Raw genomic sequence first — 22,722 nt, 5'->3', positions numbered from 1 at the left:
TCTAAACCCTGACCTGCAGGTTGTCATGTGAGCCTGGTAGACTTTGTCCCAAAACACTGCAACAGGTTGTTCCTGTGCCACTGTGGAAATAATCTACAACCAGAGGTCACCAAAAAATGTCAGAAAAGAAAGCAAGTTTCATTTAAGTCAGAAACACCTTGTCTGATATGCATTATATGCAAACAAAAATGCAATGTCACTCATCAGGTTTTGACAACCAAGCATGAAAACACATTAGCAGTTAAGCCACACCAGCATAAATATGCATGCTTTCGTTTTTATTGTCATGATAAATGCCAAGGGAGCCGTGATTACCTAATTAACTGTGCCACCCATTTTAGTACACACACAGTTTGTTCTGTGAGTCATGATACTGTTATGAAGAGGCAGGCACCATGAGGAAATGCAACAGCACTTTCATCTTTGGTAGGAGAACATCATAGATTGTGCAATTTGGGTTAAAACGCAATACACTCCCTCAGCCAAACATTGGAATGGATGGTGTAATGCACGTAATACAGGGCAGGTCCCTGGATTTTCGGCTTAAATAAATCTGCGAGCCTCTTTTCAGTTCAGGTGCATTTCTTTCTAACAAATCAAACATTTAATTTCATGACATTTTCATTTCTAGCAACTGTTTTACAAGTACATCTGGCGAGATGGTGAACAATGAACCAGTCCCAGCAGAGAAAAGTTCAAATTTTAAACATGTGCCAAATTGAAGACTGGGTTCAACAATTCACAAAACATTGAGTCATGGTTTATTAACTCTTGGGTTAAATGTACTATCTCAGCAAGTGCCAAATGTATGCCGAATAAGGACAGTGTTCTGGCAGACTTGAAGCCTGGGTTTACACAAGTCACAAAATGAAGGTGTACTTTTTGGTTAAAATTTAAAGTTTAATTTAATCTTTAGTATATTAAACGTATGCCGAATTGAAGACTGGCTTTAAATGATTCACAAAAGGCTCCGTATCATGTTTTAATGGCTGTTTAAATTTACAATATCTGACGCTGAATTTGACTTATAACATTTTTGAAGGCAGTTTGGCGTGACCCTTTGATGTTCGAGGGAAGAACAGCACATACAGAGTTTAAGTGGTACGTGTGTCAAACATGATATATACATAGGAGACCTGTGACAGCACATCCCAGTCACCTACCGCCACGGCTGTCCCTCCGGTCCTGGGTAGCGAGGGTCGTGTTCGCCATGCTGCCGATTGATGCTACAGGTGGGTGGCAGGTAGCCGCCGGCCGGGGCGGTCCATGATGATGCTGTGACTACTGCTGTACCACCATCACTTCTGTCTCCTCAACGCAGCTTAGTGTACAGAAATAGCACCAGTATAAGGTCAATTATCGGGACAAACACGTGAATTCACCTCGACATGAAAACTAAAGGGCCCTGGTAAACATAAACACCACGTCGAACCGGACTTGCTTGCCAGGAGTGCACTTGCTGCGGACGCCAACTCACTGATTTTACCAGCGCTTCCTCAAGTACAACCAAATAAAAGTTTTAAAAGCGACAGACATTTTTCGCTCTCACAGCATCGCCGCAGGAGAGGAAACACTTCTCCGGTGTTTAGCTAATTACAAGAGCAAGGAAATTTCACAAGTTTATCCGGTATCGTTAACATTTCGTACCTGTCTCGACGCTTCCGCCGCCATTTTAAAACAAACTTGTACCGTGAGTGAGTGCGGCGCAATCGAGTCAAGAATGTTCAGCGTCGATGGATTCACCTGTCTGGACCTGAAGGCATTAATAATCGACTTCGCAACCTGAGCGCCTACAGCCTGACAACGTGAAGACGTTTTTGGTAAGACTTACCCCGCACACAACCACAGTTATTACATACGATTTTTGATGCGTCCTATTACTGCTGAGAATGACCTCCCATGCTCATATCAAGATAGTGAATGAGGTAATAATATAGTCATCAAAGGGATATAAAGTAATTGAGTGATATATTCAGATGAAACAAGATAAAACAAGACAATAAAATAGAAAAATAAAAATAAATACTGTAAAATCTACATGAGGATGTTTACAGGCTAACATATATCAAGTGGTTCATGTACATATACTATATGATATAGTAATAATCTAAATTAATATTATAAATAAGAACATCATGTATATTTATATATAAACAATAATCAGGTGACACAGGATAAGTCAGAATGTATATATAATGTAATAAATGTATATAATGTATCAAGTACATATATTTTACATCTTTTCAATGATGAACACCTCCCTCAGAAAAATGTATGCAAACTGTGATGACACTTGAATACCTACCATTATACTTGTTTTGCGTCCATATGCATAATATACCAAGACATGTCAGATATATAACTAAAACACCATATACAGTCCAGAGTGCAAATGTGATAGTAACGTCATTTCTTTAAATCCTACTGGATGGATGCTGTGTCCACAAAACAGTATAAAGCCATTTGTTTTTTGAGGGACAAGCATTGGCAGTAACCCATAGCAAAAATCTTGAGATTTCCAATATTTCTAAAAATGTTCAAGGCTTTCACTAAAATATTATTGAGCATCAACAGAAAACTGAGACTGCTTGATATGTGATATGAACTATGGCGGAGCTGGCTGCTCCTCCTACAGTATCCTCACCCTGCCCTCTAGTGTCACTATGGGGATGTGGATTTTGAAAATAAAACTGCTCTTGCTTCCTCTCAGTAGTCTCCACTTGGCCAAATGCATTAAATAATAGATGACAGCAACAACAACAACAAAAAAAGACAGTGAACTTCACAGGTTGAGGTTTGGTTTATTCCTTTATTAGATGTTAAGAAAATCCACAATGAAACAAAATAATTTACTCAGGGTGTACATGAAATTAGAACAACAGAGCTACTCGGGACAGATGGGATTTTAGGAACGTAGAGGAACGGGGAGGGTGAAGGAGCATCTAGGTGGGAATGAAAGACGAGGAAAACTCAAAAGTTTTCAGTGCTGGATATGTTCTTCAGACCACAGTGCAATCGAAACTCAGCGACCCCTTTCAGTGTCGTTCCAAATGCATGTACCCTCACTGAATGCATTTTCTCGTCATACTTTTTTTTTTCTTTTTTTTCAAACAGCCTATCAAAATGGAAGAATTAAAATGGAGAAAGGTGTGATGCGTTCCTTTCAACTCCCATGTAAGTGCTTTATGTCACTTAGCTTCTTGCACACATTCACTCACAGATTCATGCACACAGTCATAACATTCTCTCAATCACTGATTTAACCTCACTTGTATTTTTTTTTTTTTAAACCAAAATGTTTTGTTTAATCCAACATAAAAAGATGGAGTGTGATGTTTGCATGCTGCATTTCAGAGACATTCCATTGTTTATTTTTTTACTCAGATGTCCCTCGATCAAAAGTAATCAACATGCAAAATTAACTGAATGACTTTTCTCCATATATTCTTGAATGTTTACATGCGCCAAGGTATTGCATAGGACTCTTGAATTCCCCTCCGCATTGCTTATGCAATCTACAATGGCTTACTTCTTTTTTTTTTTTTTTCCCCTAAAACTAAAGCTCTAAATTAAAGACAGTCACCTGTGTGATTTGCTTGGAAAGAACTTCTGTCAATAATTTCTGCTCTACAATCAAAGGTTTTACATTAATGCCTCAATGCACTGTCACAGGTCTGAGTGTAGATTATGCAGTATGCTTATATTAAAAAATTCCTGAGTGTCTGATGACTGTCAAAGAAAGGTGACAAGACCCTGAAGTTGGAGTACCTTTCAATCAGCTACTGTGGGGTCCTTTTTCAACTGAAGTGGCATTAGATTGAACAAACCTTGGGCCTTTGCATACAATCTTTGCATTTTTAAATGAGGAAGCCATTTCCAAAGCCATGCCCGCAACAGAGACACCTTCACCTGCGACAGTGCATTACAGCGAGTCTGCTCACACTGCAAACATACTCTATTAAACCATTAATGGAGGGATGATTTTAGTTATCTGTGCTTCAGTTTCATAGTATCATGTGACAAATAAGTCACCCTGATACTGTCCTCATAACCTATTTGAAAAATTAAAAAAACAAAAACAAAAAAAAAAACAGCAGGTATTAAGAAATGCACAATGCATTTTTCTGCAGAGGGTTTAATTTAGCTTCATTTTCAAAGCACAGGTCAGAAAAGGGCCACTTCAACCACACCTTAAAAGGTTTTATAGCTCATTTGTTCAGGTGTGTTTCAAATTTAGGGCGCATTTATGCATTTTCATTTTTTGTGAATGCATGTCTCTGCATACACTCACATTTCTCTGAGATAAAGTTCTAGTTCACTCACTCTGAACCAGTGCCTTCACAAGTTCTGTTGTCAACACACACACACAAACACACACACACAGTGAGACGTTACTCAATATTTCAACAAGATATATTGTAAACCAAAAAATAAAAACACACCTCATGAAAAAAAAAGCATTTGTACCTTAGTGTAATTATGCCATGTTTTTGGTTTGACCATCACCCCTCCACTTGTTTTATTATATATTTGTTTACTTGCAGCATGAACAATTAACTATCAGTCAATGCTGATTTTGTCATTTCTGCCTGGGAACAATGAACTGAAAAGATGTGTAAAATTTAAATACCTGCAGGTATTTCTGCTTCAGCTGTAACAGGCCTGACAACTAAGAGGTTACCTTAAAAGAAAAACCAAGCCACATTAAGCAAGAACCGCGATCAGGCAAAAACTTTTTTCTTCTTTTCACAATTTTTTCGCAAAAAGATATTCATGGAGTCTGACTGTCTGGACTACAAACAAAACTAGGCTATGCCATCTACTTATCACAGCCATATTATGGAACTGCAACTTCAAAATATTTTTGAACATATTTATAGCACCAATAGTCTGTACCATAGAAATTACAAAAAAATAAAACAAAGTTTCATTCAGTTGCAACACAGATGTCTGCAGAAATGGCTGTAGTTATGTCTTTTCTTAATGGGTCTTGACCCCAAAACAGAAACTTTTTTTTCTTTTTTTATCCCCAATTCTTTAAACAGCATTGCATTTCAAGTAGATTATTAGTATTTTTTCCAACAAAACTCCTTTTGATTTCCTGTTTTTTTTTTTTTTAAAGGATTTTTTTTATTTTAGCCTCACAAACCATACTATGTCTACTACTAGCTTCTGTAAGACTATCACCATTCAAAAATCAGACTCATTTATGATAACTTTTCACACATGGGGAATTTAGGGATATTTAGAAGAAAGCTGCACACATTCTCTACTTCACATTCAGAAAGTCGTCCAAACTATTTAAATTAAACTCTCAAATTCTTACACAACTCCAAAATCTCAACATCCTTGTATTATCTTTCTGAACACCAGATGGAAAGTAGAGGATGCGATAGCAGTTGTTGCACACAACATTAGGTTCAACTAGAAAAAGAGGAGTGAGACTGGCTGGACGAACACACATGCACAACCATTCAGACACCACCAACTACCAGTATCCTAGTTCAAAAGCAAAATGGTGGGAACAAAACTGACGTGGATAGAACAAAAGATTGTCCCTACTACCTAACTGTGAGACTTGAATGAGGACCAGTGTACAGAAGAATCAAATGAAACAAATTCTAAAATGCCTAAAATGTATGTCCGCACATGGCATCACTCAAAGACAGAACATATTTTTTGAGTTTTCCTATTTTCACTCATTTTTTGTTGATCTGATTGATTACACAAGGTTTTAAGTTAGTAAATGAAAACCAGCAGGGTTATGTGTGGGGGTTTTGGAGGGGTGTCTCAGAAAATTCGCCTACATTAGGTTTTCCAGCTCTGAGATGACCCTGAATCTTTGCTGGTAGAGGTCCAGTCACAAAAGGAGAGGAAGATTTCCTCTCTACGACAGGTGTCCTCTGCAAAACTGGAGTATTCAAATGTTGCTGCTCCCTGCAAAGAGAAGTCAGGCAAAACGATCAGACTGTTGCACATTCTAGTATCCACCCTGCATCTGACTGTTTACTGCATTGCAGCTTCTTTTACCTCCTCCATCTTGTATTTTCTAACTGAACAGGTTCTACAGGGCTCCAACTTCACAACTGTTATTAGACACTTGGTACTGTTTGTTAGCTGTCCTGCTGTGACCCTTCAGATTCTGAGCTAATTACAAATTTCAGCTTTATTGCTAAAATCATTCTTGGGATTCTGCAGTTACCAAATATAGGGATACTATTGAGATAGTGGACTAAATTTGGTGGCTTTAATAGCTGAAGCTGGTGGCTAAACCTGTGCAGTTCTGTCTCTAGAGTCGTAACACTTTGTCAATATTTGGCCAATCCCTTTCTTTTCCCATGAGTAACTCCTTTAGTGTCACGAAAGCTGATGGGTCTCACATTTCTGTTTAATGCCAGCAGCATATTACATTTAATGCGACATGTCAATGTGCAGAGGGTTATTTTTAGAGCAAAGGCAAATCTGCACCGTTACTGCCAATTTAGCTAACTAATGTTAACTGCTTTGAATGGCTGTTCAATGACTTTAGTGCTGGAAAAGGTGTGACATCATGACAGTGTAGGCTGTATAACTTGCTACTTTTTTCTTATGTTTACTGTTAATGATCTGCAATACAACCTGGACATCTGAGGCAAGATGAGAGAGCACAAGGTAAGTATTACAGCAGGGCTGGCTATCTTCTGGGTAGGAAATGGAGCATTTATTCGTTTCCTTCCTGGCTTCCTTTGTTTCAAGCTTTACTCTGAAATACGCTTACATATTTCTGGCCTTTGCATTCAGGCTTTTGTTGTTACTGCAATTTTTGATATTGGTAACTTCAACTGTTAATGAGTTGAATTTTCAGAGCGGTTTTGTAGCTGTTATGAAATGATTTTAATTTCAATTTATTAATAGCATTATATAGCACTGATGAATATCTACGAAGAGTTGAGTGTCAGTGTGGATCCATGACCATTACACTTAATTTCAAATGCAGCTTTCCATCAAAAACAGCACTTTAGATACAAGGTTCCCCTAAAATATATTGGTCAAATACAAGGCAGAGCTGATGGTTACTCTGCCTCTGCTGGTGAATTAGATTAAAACAATGTCTTGATCAGCTCTGGACATCCAAGTGGTAGACTACTTAAGTAACAACTTTGGGCTAATGAGTTTGCCACGGTCTGGGGAAAGATCCGTTTTTATCCACTGCTGTGTGTTTAAACAAATATGTACAGCGAATCTTGTTGTAGTTCAGGACTGGTAGATAAAGTTCAATATGTTGTATGCTGCCTAATAACTTCAACGCTTAGAATAAATGTGTTGATACAGAGGACAAAAACAATTGAGTCACTGGTTTGATGTATTGCAAAAAAGTATTACGAGGAAACTGTTAAGAGTTGACAATATGATTTTGAGAACAGGTTTACCTGTACACTGAGATCCAGGGAAAAGGGGGGAACAGAGTGTGTTCTGCCACCAGCACTCATCTTGCTGGTTACCAGCTCCTCCCTGTCCACTTACATTTAACAGAGGGAACTAAACAAGACAAATGAGAAGTGGTTAGCATGTTTCAGTAAACAGTGGTCTGAGACATCACAGGTGGAACCCATTTCACAGCTGATGACGGATTATGAAACACTGTGTGGTTAGGCCAATATTCTTGTGAAATTCTCGAGCACACTTATCATAACATAATAATATTAGGGGATACATTTAAGGAACGCTCACCTCTGGCAGATCTCCAACAAAGTCATAAGCAATCCCATACTTTGGGATCTGACCTGCTGGTGAACATAAGCAGGACTCTTTTTCTCCTGAAGATTCCTCCTTTTGAATCTTGTCCACTGAGAGGTCTGTCTCTCCACCTGCAGTTGAGGCAGCTGCTGCCGTTTTGCAGTCTAAGCAAATCTCTTGCTCAGCGATTGGCAGGAGGGTACTGGAGCCCTCCTGTGAATCCAGAGAGGTCTGGGCACTCTTTTCCATGCCAGACTTTTTTAATCTGGGTAAGAATTTACCAGATTCCAGTTCTGACTTCCCGTAATAAGGGCCCTCACATTCTGCATCCTCCTCCAGAGGTTTGAGGTCTGCCTGAGGATCATCAAAGACGTCCACCGGCGCAAGGACGGGAAAACTCATCTCCTCTTTGTCAGTCTCAGCCTCTGAATCACTCACTCCACCAGGAGACAACTCTGAGGCCGATATTGGTCGGAAATGAGTCCTGGGGGAAATGCGGATGGCCCTGTACTGCGTCCGGTTGATGCCATATATTCGTGGGTGGAAGGCTTCATTCTCAGAGTCTGAGCAAAGAATAGATTTGGGCTTGAACCCTGGACTGAACGAAGCCATGTCCTCAGGCTCAAAAGAACACTCAACATGGAGGACTTGAGAGAAGGGATTGTTCAGGTTGAAGGATGCAAACGGGTATTCTAAACCTTGCTCCTCACTATGCAAGCCTCCGTAAGATCCCAGCAAATCTTCATGGAAGATGAAAGAAAATCCCTTATTCAATCCATCTCCGCCTCCTTTAATGGCCTGGTCACTCTGCCCAAAGGACACAAGAGGCCTCCACAGGGGCCTGTGCCCAGGGGCAAAGCAGCTGCCAGTGTTCATGAACACATCTGTGCCAGTGATGGTTAGCATGTCTGAGCTGGAAGCAGATGCAGCTGCAGCGGCACACTGTAGCAGGCTTTCTTGGGTGTCACTAGGCGGCAGAACAGCCCAATTCTTATCACCACTTAGTGTCTTCAACTCTCCATACACCCCTCCTAGGATGAATGACGTACTCTCCTTGTCAGAGCACAAGTCCCAGGGCTTGGACGGAGTCATGTAGTCCCCACCATCTACCTTTGAGAGTTTGTTTTTGGCTAAGTCCTGTTCTTCTTTCTTGCCATCCCAAAGGTGATACTCTGACCGCTGCACTGCTTTTTTCTGAGGTCCCTGAATTGGAACTCCTTTTGCCTGCACCTCCAGACAACTGCAGCAGTAACCGCTTGACTCATCTGCAAATAACCCCTCACTTGTTTTTTCTGCTCCTTGCCTAGAAATTACAGATTTGCCATCTCCTATTGCAGTCCAAATATCCTTTATTATCCCTGAGCTGTAGTCATCACTGTGTTGGTTTGTGTTGTCTGAAAACATGCCAGTGCTGTACTGTTTACTCTCATCCTCTTCCAACGCTATACCACAAATGGACTCCAATTTAGATTTTTTGGTGAAGGTCTGATTGGATCCTGTAGTAACACTGACCTCGTCACACTTGCGGCCAGAGTTTTCTTGCAAAAAATCCAAGATTTCATCCTCCAGATATGTTCCAGAGAGAGGCGGGATCATACAATCAATCTCTTCATTGCCAGTTTGAGCAGCATCCTCTGTCGGAACATTTCCTTGCTCGTTGTCTGAACGAGTCTCCTCTGAATGTGACCACGGACTGCAAGTTCGTGTTGAAAGGTTAGAACAGTGTTCAGTTTCGTCAAAGGCACTATTTTTGGTCCATATTAGCAAACGAGACTGTTTATTAGAATGTGGATCGAGACAGCTACTAGAATCTGTGTTGTTTTCGTGACCAATGGTGAGTGAGTCGCGGGGAAAAGGAAAAGTGGGGCTGTCATACTGCAACTCAAAAAGAGAGAAGCAGGATGAGTTCAAACCAGATGGTTCAAGGGTCGCTTCAGGAACAGGTGGCTCCTCCAGATTTCCAGACAGCTTGCTCAGGGTGAATGAACCACTATCAAGAAGGGGGGAGAGTCGAATGGGTGAGTCTCCTACGAAGCTTTCTCCATCTATATCTTCTGAAGTAGATGGTGAATAACATCCCCACACTTGAGCCATGTTTTCTAGATCCTCCATGAGGAATCCAACAGATCCCGAAGCTTCCTGTGAGTCTGCCCGTATTGCACTTTTCCCTTGCTGCTCAAGGCCATCTAACACTAAACAACATTCTGCCTCAACGTCTCTTTGCTCTTTGCTTTTTTGTCGAATCATGCTTAAGATCCGACTCTCTTGTATAGAGTCTGAGGCACTAGTATCCAATATGGATTGATAAATATCAACTTCATAGAAGTGAGTGAATTCAGACAGATGCTTGTCATCTAAATCTCTACTATCCTCTGGCTGAGGGCAGCTTGAGGTCCCAGTGAGTTCAGCAGTTTCATCCTCTGCTTCGCCAGGCCCTTCCACAAAGTGCCCATCCACAAATGAGCCTGCTGCTAGGTATGCTCTCTGGTAGCTCTCATTGGCAATGCAGATTCCCTGGATTCTCTCTGGCAACCTCTCCATGTCGGTTGACAAAGCAAAGCCATCAGGAGATTCCATCTTGCTTCGATATTTTGTTTCCAGCTTGCTTTGCCTGCTGCTGAAAGGTACAAAATACTCTGTGATGGGCTCAGTGTACCAAAGTGGCTCCTCCATATATTCCTTCTTGTTTCTGGCCTCAACTCCGGACTCTTTCGCTTCCTTCCAGCCTGGATCTTTACGAATCTCCTTAAGCGGTCTCTTCCCCTTTTTGTATAGCTGTGGTTGTTTGGCAGCACCCCCAGTGGCACTGCTGCTGCTCCCTCCTGTGTTTCTTCGATCCTCTTTGTCGATTACCTTCACTTGAAGCTTTACCTGCCCGCTGTTGCGTGTTCTCCTATTCTTTGCAGCTTCCCTGGATTTGTGCCTTATTCTAACTGCCTTGCTTCTAGATGACTTGGAGTCACCCTGGTTCCCACTTGAGCTTGAGCCCGCCTCACTAGAGCCAGAAGACCAGGATCTGGGTCTGTATTTGCCCTCAGATCTGTGTCTTGTCTGTCTCTTCGAGTGGATGGTAGACTTCTCCTCCACTGCTGCACCACCATGGTATCGGTTTTCTTTCTCCCTCTTGTTTCGTCGTTGCTGGCCTCTCTCATTGGTCACAGTAGTGATGGTACCACATTCCTCGAGGTTTCGCTCCTTTGCAGCCTCGCCTTCACTGTTGCAATCTTTTGGGGAAGAGGTGTCTGTGCTGGTCTGTGGGGCTGCAGAGGATGATGAACTTGAGTATGCGCAGGCCTTAGCCTTGTTCCACACCGTCATGATCTCTTGGAGACAAACAGGTTTCTCTGACAAAGGAGGAAAGGCTTCATAATACCTGCAGTCACAACAGACAGAGAGGACGCTTGATTTAAATGCATTCATAGCAGTAGAAAGTAGTAAATTAATATGGGTGTGCTCTATAGCCACACATATTCATAGATACACAATATCCATGTTGCAGCTTACATTTCCACCTGGTCCTTTGAAGAGGGGGACTCAGCTCGCTCTGGAGACTGGGAGCCATCAGATTTCTTTTGAATCTGTTTTTCCTCTGTAGAAGACATTGGATATTAAATCATGTTATAAAAGCAGTTGTTATTCATCTTTTTCAATGTCTTTTAATCAAAGGGTTATAAACATATTTAAAAATGGATATCAGCCAAACCTTTCTGTTTGTTTTGGATGTCCTTTAGCTTAGAGCAAAGCTCTTCAACCAGGCTTTCAATTCCAGAGTTCTGTACCAATGAGAAAGACACAGAACCGATTTTAGGGAACTCAAAATGAATACAATGGACAGCTGATATCAATTTCATTAAATGATGCAAACATAAACTTGTAAATGTGACAAATAAAACTTTGAACTTGAACAACATTTGCAATAGTTTGAGCACATTCCAACATACAAACATAAATATAAAGCAGGAGATACCTGATCAAAACAAAAAAAACTCCCTGACGTAAGAACAAAAAAGAATCATTTCTATTTCCAACTCCAAATACCATGACTGACGAGAGCCACAAGTCTTAGGTAAGAATCCAAAGTTCCCAAAAGCTACTTTGACCCCTAATGTGACCCAAAAGAAAGAATGAAAGGCACGGGCTTGACACAAGTCAAGCCAGCTGACTTATGAGAGCTTAGGCATGCTCAGCCATGACTGTGCTATATTTAGCTATGGTGCAGAAAAGCTTTCAAAAAAAATAAAAAATAAAAAGAGCTAAGCAACAGTAGAGGAGATTGCCTCATGATGTTCTGATAAACTGAACATTTACTACATATCCTGATTAGCTTACTGCTTTCTTGAATTGAGCAAGGATACAGGGAAAACATAAACAACAAGGGTTTCATATAAACAAGACAACCATTTTCAAACGCTAGCTTAGACCAAGTAGGCACTGTCAGAGCAAATAGCCACAAAACAAATCACAGCATTGCTTCTCCTCAGTACCAGTCCTGCCAGACTCTTTAGCTCACTCATTTCCTGTTCACTCTTCCAGAAAATAATATCCCTTACCATGCCACCTCATGAAAAGCAAAGTAAAGTTTGCTTCTGCCCTGTGTTTCCTCTTGCATCATTGTGCTAATGCCGGTCAGCTGACAGCCGGCCGACTCTGCTGCTCACTGGTGCAATCCTGTGCAGCGTGTGCTGGTTAAAAAATAGACCGCAGAGTCCAGTCCCCAGAGAGGAGCTCAACACTCCTCCTCTTGCCTTGCAGACCCTTCCCCCTACCCTCCCTCCACCTTTATGTTGTGTCATTCTCAACTCACACATCAGTTACTACTATCGGCCACAGACTTAAATGCCAGCAAATCTCTCCATAGCCTTTTCACTTACACAAAGTTATGGAATAAAAATATATATACTTCCAGGATATACTCAATGCAAATGACATTCATCTGAAGGTCATGCATTATAAGTGAGGACAGAATTTTTTTATGCCAATGAAAAACTTAAAACAACTGACCTTAAAATAACCTTTTCTATGCAAACTAACAAAAGGTGAGGCAACCATGCCAAATAAGGTGACGATGCATTTACAATGAAGATCTTCCCTTGTTCAATGCTTTAGCCTCCCACATTGACATAGCTTTATTCAGTGTCTATTCACTGTGATTTATGCAATTAATATCTGCATGACTGCACCTTAACAAGCAACAAGAACTACTACAGTAACAAATTCCTGCCATAATTAGACCAATTACAACCTCTTGCCTTCTGTATTCAAAATACTTTTCATTCAAACATTTCATAAAATACGGGTCAAACATAGTAATGGTTTGCAGTCCTCCAAACTGAAAGTGATTCAGGTTCATGTTTATTTTACATTACAGAAAAAAATTATGCTTGTTTAAATATGAATTGTGTAACCTGACTAACACCATTCATAAACATCATGAAAATTACAGGATTACACCAATCGAGCTGAATGATAATGATGCTTACTTCATCAGATGCAGAGCGGAGGCATTGCACAGCAGCTTGCTTCTTCATTTCCTCAAGACTCAGGTCGGTCCCACCTTTCTTCTTACTCTTGCCCCATTTCTTCCCAGTTCCCTTCTCCCAGCCTAAGAAGATGTCATTTTCCTTTCAAACACAAAGCAAAAAAAGTCAGTCATAAAGGACAAACTAGGGTCCAACAGTAAAACGTGGGAAAACCATATAATATATATATATAATATATAAATATATATATATATATATATATATATATATATAAAAATAACAAGAATTATAACTTGTGCATAAACATATCTATGCATACCATAACAATTTGTACTCAAAGATGACAAACTGCATATGTATAAATGTGATGACAAAGTACAGAAATCAAATGAGGAATTATTCAGTGGTGGTACAGTGCCATAATGTGAAAGAAAAGCCCCATTGTTAACCTCTCCTGGCAAACTGATGTCTTCCTCTAACGAGGCCATTATATTCACACGCTAACTTCCCTTTCTGAATAAAGACCACTGGCCACTCATTTGAAAGTGCATACACAAACAATGACAATAGTTTTTCTAAGCTTTTTGACTTAACTAGAAAAATCCCTTTAAGGATGCGGGAGCCCACCTGGTCCTGCAGGTCATAGTCATAACTGTCATGCAGGAGGAGGCTGAGGACGTAGCGGGTGTAAATCATGGCATCAATCCCGCACTTCTCAAGCTCCTGGCCAAGCCAGCTTTGCACTGGACCCAGCGACTGGAGCAAGGACATCTCTGAGGCAGGCAGGGGGCCCACGAGGGGGTAGGGGCAAGAGAGGTTTTCAGGAGGAGCAGGACCGTCTGAATCGGTGCTCACTGGACGCATGGGACCTCAGGTGTTGGCCATTCTCAGGTGGAGCAGCATTGTGATAGGTAGTTACTGTAGGGTGGTAGGTGGAGAAGGGTAAACAGAAAGGACGAGGCAGAACCTTGGGAAGAGGGGGCAGTCACTCCAGCAGGATGCACTGAAGGGGCTCTACATGGGGAGGCATGTAGGATGTTTTTTTTTTCTTTTTTATTGCTTTGAGCAAAAAAGGGGATTTTACTCGTCAGGCATGGCTTATGCTGCTGATAGATCTCAGCTGCTGAGCAAAACACAAGACGTGTTTGCGTCTCAGTCAGAGGGGTCCATTTTGGGGCTACGTCTTACTTCACCGGCAAAACCTGAAACAGAGCAAGCATGCATGCATCAGTTTCTCTGAAACATTTTCAATGTTGAAGCAAAGTATTTGAAAAAACAAAGATGTGGTCAAAGATCTTATTCATGTCCCCCACAGAGCCAAACAGCAAGTAACAAAGGCTCTTTTTAAAAAAATGCATTAACACATTTCACTGCTTTTGGAAAAGGAAATTATATTTTCTTGAATTTTAAAAAGGGAGAGAAATAGGAAGCCAAGTGTTGACAGATCATTCATAAATGTTGTTCCTTATCCCAAAGGAAGTTTTTAATGACTGGTCATTGCCTTGCTTAGCAACAAGCAAATGTGCTCCTGAGAGAGTACGTTCTTTAAATAATGCAGACAGCAGCCACAATCATGACAAATTATGGTTGTAAGCCCTCTTTAAAGTGATAAACGGGTTAACAAGAATTACTGACCACACTCAACCAGGGGCTTGGGTTTAAACCATGGTGATGTGCATTCACCTCAAAATACAGCACACTCACTACAAAGTGACCTCTCACATTAATGTGAAAGCATCCAAGTTATTCAAGTCTGTTTGTGTAATGACCCTTCAGTAAATGCAATGTAACACAAGAACTATGTGACAGGAGAAGTTGTCATGATCATGTAATTCTGTAACACTGGACTTACTGTGAGGGTATGTAATACTCTTAAAAGAGGAAGTACTACTTTACTCATTATTACTTTATAGCAGCTACAAGGAACTTGATTATTTGTGGTTTCTGGCGGCCCCTGTGGACAACAGCAACATGAGAACCACAGCCTCCTGTCCTTAAGATCTTGATCTGGCTAGTGTGTGCTTGTTTTAGTAGCAAATGAAAGAAAGGCACAACACATTTTTTTCCTTTAGAACACAGCTGTTTTTAAGATGTTTAACAATGAGATAATGTATCCATTTGTGGCTATGTAGCATCAATAACTGTAGTATGACAATGGTAAAATAAAATAAACATAGCATTAGAAACGTTACCGTTCGACGATAACCATATGACACCTAGGTTACATGTATCCCACAGCTAACAGATTAGGTTGCTCAGTAATAATAATTTTGTTGAACTAAAGCTAAACTTATACACATTCTTTGGAAATATTGTGTCTTCATATTGATAGGCTGATAGCTCAGTAGCAAGGCCAGTATAAAATGTTACATAATAAGCCAGTTGTTCTACTGCCATCTGGCACCAAGCCCCCAGGAAGAGCACCAGGCTTTGAAGCCAGTTTTCGTAGTAGCCAAACTATGTAATTACATCGTCACATGACGCAGTGCAGCCCAAAAGATTTTCCCGTAAGCTAACATTGTGAAAGAATCGTCTGTAAAACTTTGAACACATTTTTTTGACGCCACACAACACAGAAGATCCAGGTATTTTCATACCCAGAAGTCAAGCTTTTTCGGCTTCAAAACGCCACTGAGCAGCTTTCATAGGAATGAATGGGGCTCCACCTCCAACACTGTGTCAAGATTAAAATATAACGTCCTTGTCTAACAACCACCAAATGTGACTGTTACTTGTATTTTACTTTTTACTATTATTATTATTATTCCCTACACCTTGATGCAGAGAAGCAGCGAAAACAGATGCATGCTGTGTTTTACTTCAGCATAATAACTGGATTAAGGAAGAGCGTCTGATTTAGAAGCCATCACTTTAGCCTGCATAATGTGAAATCCTGTTGCCTGTAACTTCAGGCATTTTCGGTGGTGTAACTTGGAAACTGGGCATGCTCGTCATCAAAGAAACAGATCATCAGATTGTGATATCGATTGCAATTTCAGCATTATATGAGGTGGCTACATCAGAGTCATAGTAATGAATTTTTAAGTACATTTAACCACAACCCTTTTTTACTTTTTTTAATGTACTAAGAGAAACATGTGTCACACAATAAAAGCAATTTACTATTCATGCCGGTAAAAAAATAAGTTTGGCTGGTGAATTTTTTCATCTACCAGTCAACTTGGCCAGTGAGTCAAAAGGTTAATTTCGGCCACTGCCACTGTCTCAGACTAGAGCACCATCTTTCTGCAGGCTGGGAGACATCTTAACTCATCCTCAGCACTCTGCGATAAAAATTAGTATGACAGGCATTAAGAAAAACTATATAGAAATTACCAATCTTCTTGTTGGTGCTCTTGTTTGCTTATCTATGTCATACGGAGGCATCAGTATTAAATTGAGACCGTTTCATAACCATATTAAAGTTCCTTGTAGTGCGTTCAACTTATTATTCCCTCTATTACGATCACAGTATACAAAAGCTAAATAGTTTGAATTACGAGTACTAACACCGAATATATCTTGGATTTAAGCCCATAACAAAACTAACTACAAGCAACTGCAGCAGTTAAGTGTAACTGTGTGGGCACTGGGCAGGCTTGCTGTCAAGTGCCTGCGTTTCATATGGCAGCAGTGGATTAGGAAACCGACGTGAAGAGCAAATGGACGCTGCACCGATTTGATTGGCTAGCCCGGTCGTCACTCAACAGTGGCATATTATGGGTTACCCGTTAGAGACGTCAAAAGGGCACGATAAGAAGCTTTGCAGTATGAACCATGCCATTACAGCAGTCATAACCCTTTCGTAGAAAAGCACTATGTTGGTTAATTAAATGCAGATGGACAATAGCCGAAAGGTTATCTAGCTTCATCGATAATTGCTAAATATGGCTGACCAGTGTCTACAACCCAGCTGTTTCTTGTACGCACACTAGCCCCGGTGCTAGCTCCTGACTGCACCGTTCACATACCAACTCTGTCTTACTGCCAATTACTCTAACATGGAAAGGACAGCGACAATTTGTTAACTTGCTTGTGACCCGCTTTACTTTAGGTGTATTGACAACGTTATGTAAATATACATTTTTGTCATTAACATTACATTGCTGGGCTATCTAGTGCGGCAATGCAACCAACTTACAGAGCAGCCAGTGACGATATTTGAAATAAAGTATAAATGTCATAGTTATATGAATATAGCACAGGGTCGACGACTTTGTAACAGCTTAAGTGTCAACTAACGTTACGCTGACTTTTGGTGTAAACGTCAGTTAACTAGCGTCACTTTGCAGTCAAACGGCAAGGTTAGCTGGACCACCGACCTTTAGCTAATGGGCTAAGTTAGCTAAGTTGGCTACCGAGAGCTGTTCGTCTCCTGTCATAAGACAATTTATTATATTTACGTTTACCGAGCATGTATCATTCAGTTGAGACGCTGTACGTTTCCGTTTATTAATTTAATCACAATGTTAACGCGAAGACTAACGTCAGTTTGGTATGTCGGGCAGGTGAACGGAGGCTGCTTCTATACGGTGACATTAGAGCCCTGACGGTTCTCCATTAAATAGTTAGCTAGCAAACAGCAAGACGCGGACGTTAGGCCAGGTCTGAACTTCCAGTCGGACACGTAGCACCAAAATACGCAAAAGTCAATAGGATATAGCAGAGAAGTCAATTTCAATTTGAGATAAACGTTAGCTAACGTTAGCTTTCTTGTACGATTGTTGTTGTGATCGAGGGGGAGGAGGAGCAGCTGCCCCGGTAGGCTACCAGAGGACTGTCAGACGTTTTCCTCTCAAAAATGTACGCCATATCGTCATACAGCGAAAGAATAAGCTGAGTAAACATGAAACGCTGAACAGGTACAAAACTGCTGCTAGGCCATAAGAAAACTTCCAGCCGGTTCGCCGGTTTACTTACCTGCCGTGGGCTGAAGTAAAGAGGAGCAGCGAAAGGGGAGCGGCTATTTCTCTCCCGCTGCCGTTCCGAGCTCGAGCTCTGGAATCCGCTGCGGTAGCATCGCGTTCATGGACGCCGACAGAAATGGCGCTGTTTTCACATCCAGTGCTTCTTCAACAGCGTCAAGGAAACTGGCGACATTCCGGCTCAAGCAGGAGGAAGGTCATTCCTCAGTGGTACTTGATACGTAGACCCACAATGTCCGCTACCGCAAAGCCAGTTTCATTCAGTGACGGCCTCCCGAATGTGTCACCCTCCGCGTTCGTATCTAGGCAACAAGGCGAACCTCTCCCGTCCTATTGGTATATTTTTGATTCCTCCGCCGGGGTATTGCATCAGAAGCCCAACTAGTACTCTTATCATTTGTAGTGAAACTAAAGTATAATGATCAATGACTGTAAGCAGATTGTACGCAGCACTAAAACCTTAAACTGATGATTAAATCTTCTCTTCTAAGTTCAAGTTTAGAGGAATTTGTAAAAAATTTGGTTTTACAAATTCTAATATGGTCTTAGTTTGTCAAAATTGTTTATTTACAGTGTCATTATTATTTTCAGTGGTGGTGGTATTTTCATATGATATTAGTTGTGCTTTATACAACACAGCCTACGCACAGAGGCTAACCAACATAATCTACACGTTTAGGCCTGTAAATTAAAACCACAACAGGAATAACATTTCTGTGCAGTTCTGCCATTCGTATGACTCTGCAGACAGAACCAGTAATTATTTTCTACATAAAATTCAATTGTTTTAATTATAATCTTGACAAAGTAACCAAACTGAATGTGATTTTCGATTTATTTTTTATTTCATTTGAGTTTAACATTCTTGTTATAATAGTTTCTGTGGAAATGTTATACTCTTTCTCTGGTATGACTGAATGCTTAATTACAAGTGGTAGGATTTCACACACATAGCTAGAAAGTATTTGTATCAATGCCATTTCTTGGAATCACTTATAGTGGATAAGCAAGCTCTCACACACACTTCATCATAACTGTCCATGTGGTAGGAAAAATAAATCTATTCAGGCATACTTGTATCTATTTAGTATCAGAATAACAACACTACTATAAGTAGGCCTGCTGCTCCTGTTAGTCTACCTCTATTAACTGCTTCTACTACAACTGTGATTTTACAATTACCACAGTACTATTTATAGTGCCACTACTCCTCAAGAGAAACAGTAGTACAGTAAGATCTTGTAACTTGAACCAGCTACTTTTCCCTGCCTCTCAAAGCCACTGGGTTACCACTAACCACTAAGTGTATGTGTGTGTGTAAAGGTTGGGGGTGGTGCTTATTATTTAGACCGACCACCTGCCCCCGATTGAGGGTCCGCAGTGTGGCACACTTCATCTGCCCTCTGACCCCAGGGGTTATGACCTCTGGGTCAGGATGAGTCAATGCCTATTGACCAGCTGTTTGCATGTGTACTACCACCACACACACATATATACAAACGCTCACTCCTTTGGCTTCATTGCCTCCTTGCCATGTTACCAGAGGTGATTATCCTTAAGTGTATGTGAGGTGGGTGTGCGTTGAGAAGGAGTGAAAGAGTTCAGGAGAGGAGTGTTGGGAGTCTGTGCATGTGTACATGACAGCAAAACTAAAGAAAGGGAGTGTGTGTGTGTGCATTTTACAGCTGACACGTTGTAAAGGCAATAGCTGTCATTTTACTACCGTTCCCAACGTCTCTCAGGGCTGCAGACTAATATCGAGCTTTTGATCTTTGCCTGAAGCCAGAGCACTGAAGACAAACACATATTAACCCTCTGCAATATATAGAGAGGTCTGATCGATCAGGAAGTTGTGTAGGTTTTCACCATCAATATACTGTGCGCACACTGCAAAACATTCTTTTCATTTAGTTGTGAGACACTGAAACACTGAGTCAATACCAGAGTTGCTAGGATGGATTCTTTTATTCACGTCTCACCAACTGTTTCCGTCTTTCCTGTCAGCTGATAACATCTCATCTGATGCTCAGCCACGAGCACATAACGTGCAACAACTTAACATTCGCAGAGCGACATCTCAATCTGCGCTGCTCTTTGCTCTGACAGCTTTCTCATTTGCCCGTGTTAATTGAGAGTCAATTTGGAGCAGATGGCACAGTTAAAAGATGCCCCGTAATCCTCTCCCAGGAAGGGGGTTGGGGAGCTGGGGGGGAAGGGGGTTGGGGAGCAGGGGGGGAAGGGGTGGGGTAAGAGAGGCCTCTGGGTGATTTCACTCCAAGGTTGTGAAAGCAGAACATTTCCCACAAAGCTTTGTAGAGTTTCTTTTCGCCTCATCAGCTAGTTCACGGGGCTGTCTGAGGTGAAAACGGTTATCATCCGCAGGGTGGGTCACAAGAGGTAAATCCTTTATTAGCCGCAGCTCAAGACCTAGATAACTGTAGGCACGTGGTATACAGGCCGACTTGTTTACATTGTCCGTGTCCCAACACAACCTCGTAAGCAATTTCATACAATCTATCAGAGCTGACATCCTTCCATTTCTACTGCTTCTGTCCAAACGGGGCCAATTATTATCAGTCTGAATGCATGAGGAAGTACAAAAGCAACTGTTCATTTTCCTGCCGTTTGTTGTTCCTTACATTTGAACAAATTCAAGCCGCAAAACACAAAGAACCAAAAGGAAGAGTTTGAATTCAGAATGCATATAGCATTTAGATTATCTGGGACACTTATAATAAGAAAAACATACTTGTGCGTGATTATATGCCATCTCCAGGACTGATTTTCACTCGCTATTCTTAAATCTATACTGTTAAAATCTTGCCTAAGTTGTTTGAGGTCAGGCTGCAACATTAAAAAACTAACTTGAAAAACTGCAGTTTTAAGGGGGAAAACGATATATAAGCCTATTAAACCTAAGTGGTAGTACTTTGTAAAAACATGTATTTCTTATAAGCTGTTTATATATGCATACATGGAGAAATACAGTAAGTTTCAATGGATATTTTAGGGACTTTTGATGATCATTAACTATCTATGCCTTGTCAGTAATTACTGGATTATTAGAAGAAAAACATGACACACATTGCTGGGAATTGTTCTGTAGTAAGTTCAGGACTTCCCTAAGGCGGTCAATGCAGTATTGATCAATGTTACAGTAACCAATCAAACTGCCTGGTCAGAGTTGGACAGATCTGACAATCAGTCTGGCCTTTTTCTGTTTGTCCAGTTAGAGTTTATTTCAGACCATCCGAGTTGTCACATCACATCGCCGGTATTCAGACAGACTCACATGTCAGGATTCATAACAGAAGGGACTGGCGCCATATGTTCAGCAAACAGCAAACTACCCTCGCCTCCTGTTAAGTTGACACACTTCTAATGACACTAATCCTTTTACGGAATTTAAATACTTCTCTATGAAGTGACCAATCACGGCTTGAAGCATGAATTAAAGAGACCAATCGGGATCTTTGGGGAAGAAACAAATCCCACCCCAAACACAGCCATATGACTTTGGTTCCTCTTTCTTGTCTCCAAAGCTGTTTACCACTGTCTGCTCTCTGTCTGGGCTCTGACTACATACGTGCATCTGTATGTGCTCTCACACAGCGACTCGTCTGTCGGAGTGAGGTTTTGTTTCCTGTTCGTTTCAGTTGCGCAACGCTTCCACTGGCACTGGCACCAGCTCATCATACCTGACCTCAGGCTATTCAGACAGAAAATGAAAACAAACTGCAGATCGACTCTGATCATAATTAATAAGTGCGTGTGTTTTACCTGCATTGCCGACAATCTGCTCTGCTCTCCCCTTCTTCTGTTTATTACTAAGTCATGCTGTGTCTTGCAGAGATAACCGGGCTGCAAATTTGAATCAAGAGCCAAAACAGAGAGAACGAGTGCAGTTATTGTTTGGTTCAGGAGGAATTTTAAAGGAAGTCATATATAAGTTTTGATCTAGTTGTAAGATTTTGAAGCATTTCCTCACTTGTTTGCTACCAGGATCTGTGGTGACGGGGTGACGTTTTCAGTCTCTGTTTCACATGATTCTCATGTATTCATATAATTGAGCATAAATAAGTGAAGTCATAGTCTATCCACATTCAGTGCACATTTGAACTGAAAACTGAACTGTTCTCTTACTGTATGTGAATAAACTTGCTGAATGCCTAAAGGAGCAGTTCACCAGAAAATGAAAATTCAGTCATTATCTAGTCACCCTCATGCTTGTGGAAAGCTGTATGACATTTCTTAATCCATAAAACATTTCTGGAGCTTCACAGCAAAGCAGTGTTGCAGCATTCTCATAAACAATTCGAGTAGATAGCCAGAAAAAATACCGCTCGTCCAGCATAATTCAAGTCTCCGCAATCCCAAGATCCCAGATTGATTTGAAAAGACTTTATTTGCAGCATTTCTTTAAGCAGAAATCTTGAATGTAGCTGCTAAGATAAAAGCTTGGAGCTCAACCATGTGTCAAAGGTCTAAATAACATCTTTTTTAATCAATTTTGGGATCTCGGGGTGTCCAGGTGTCTTTATGTAGGAGAATGTTGCAATGCTGTTTTCCTGTGGAAGCTCAAGAAATGTTTTGCGGACTAC

General features: G+C 40.9%; 2 protein-coding genes across 2 annotated transcripts in view; both read right to left on the bottom strand.

The window, feature by feature from the left end:
• tbc1d14 (TBC1 domain family, member 14) overlaps window positions 1–1,748 on the bottom strand; it is a 40,901-nt gene extending 39,153 nt beyond the window's left edge. Inside the window, exons 1-2 of the mRNA XM_084344722.1 lie at window positions 1,648–1,748; window positions 1,164–1,321 (exon numbers count right to left, since the gene is read on the bottom strand). Of these exons, the coding sequence (XP_084200848.1) occupies window positions 1,164–1,212 (49 nt within the window). The 5' untranslated portion in view covers window positions 1,213–1,321; window positions 1,648–1,748. The remainder of the gene's footprint in view (window positions 1–1,163; window positions 1,322–1,647) is intronic.
• A 1,041-nt stretch (window positions 1,749–2,789) lies between these two features.
• kiaa0232 (KIAA0232) lies at window positions 2,790–18,392 on the bottom strand. Its single transcript, XM_084344657.1, has 8 exons — window positions 18,117–18,392; window positions 13,824–14,398; window positions 13,197–13,337; window positions 11,420–11,489; window positions 11,221–11,305; window positions 7,711–11,089; window positions 7,410–7,518; window positions 2,790–5,937 (listed from the first exon to the last, which is right to left on the bottom strand). Exons 2-8 carry the CDS (start codon window positions 14,058–14,060, stop codon window positions 5,921–5,923), a joined length of 4,038 nt encoding a protein of 1,345 aa, XP_084200783.1. The 5' UTR covers window positions 14,061–14,398; window positions 18,117–18,392; the 3' UTR covers window positions 2,790–5,920.
• Between the last annotated feature and the right edge of the window lie 4,330 nt (window positions 18,393–22,722).

Source organism: Pagrus pagrus (assembly GCF_965226575.1).
Source record: "Pagrus pagrus genome assembly, chromosome: 22".
Lineage (NCBI taxonomy): Eukaryota > Metazoa > Chordata > Actinopteri > Spariformes > Sparidae > Pagrus > Pagrus pagrus.
This window is presented reverse-complemented; position numbering and strand designations above follow the sequence as displayed.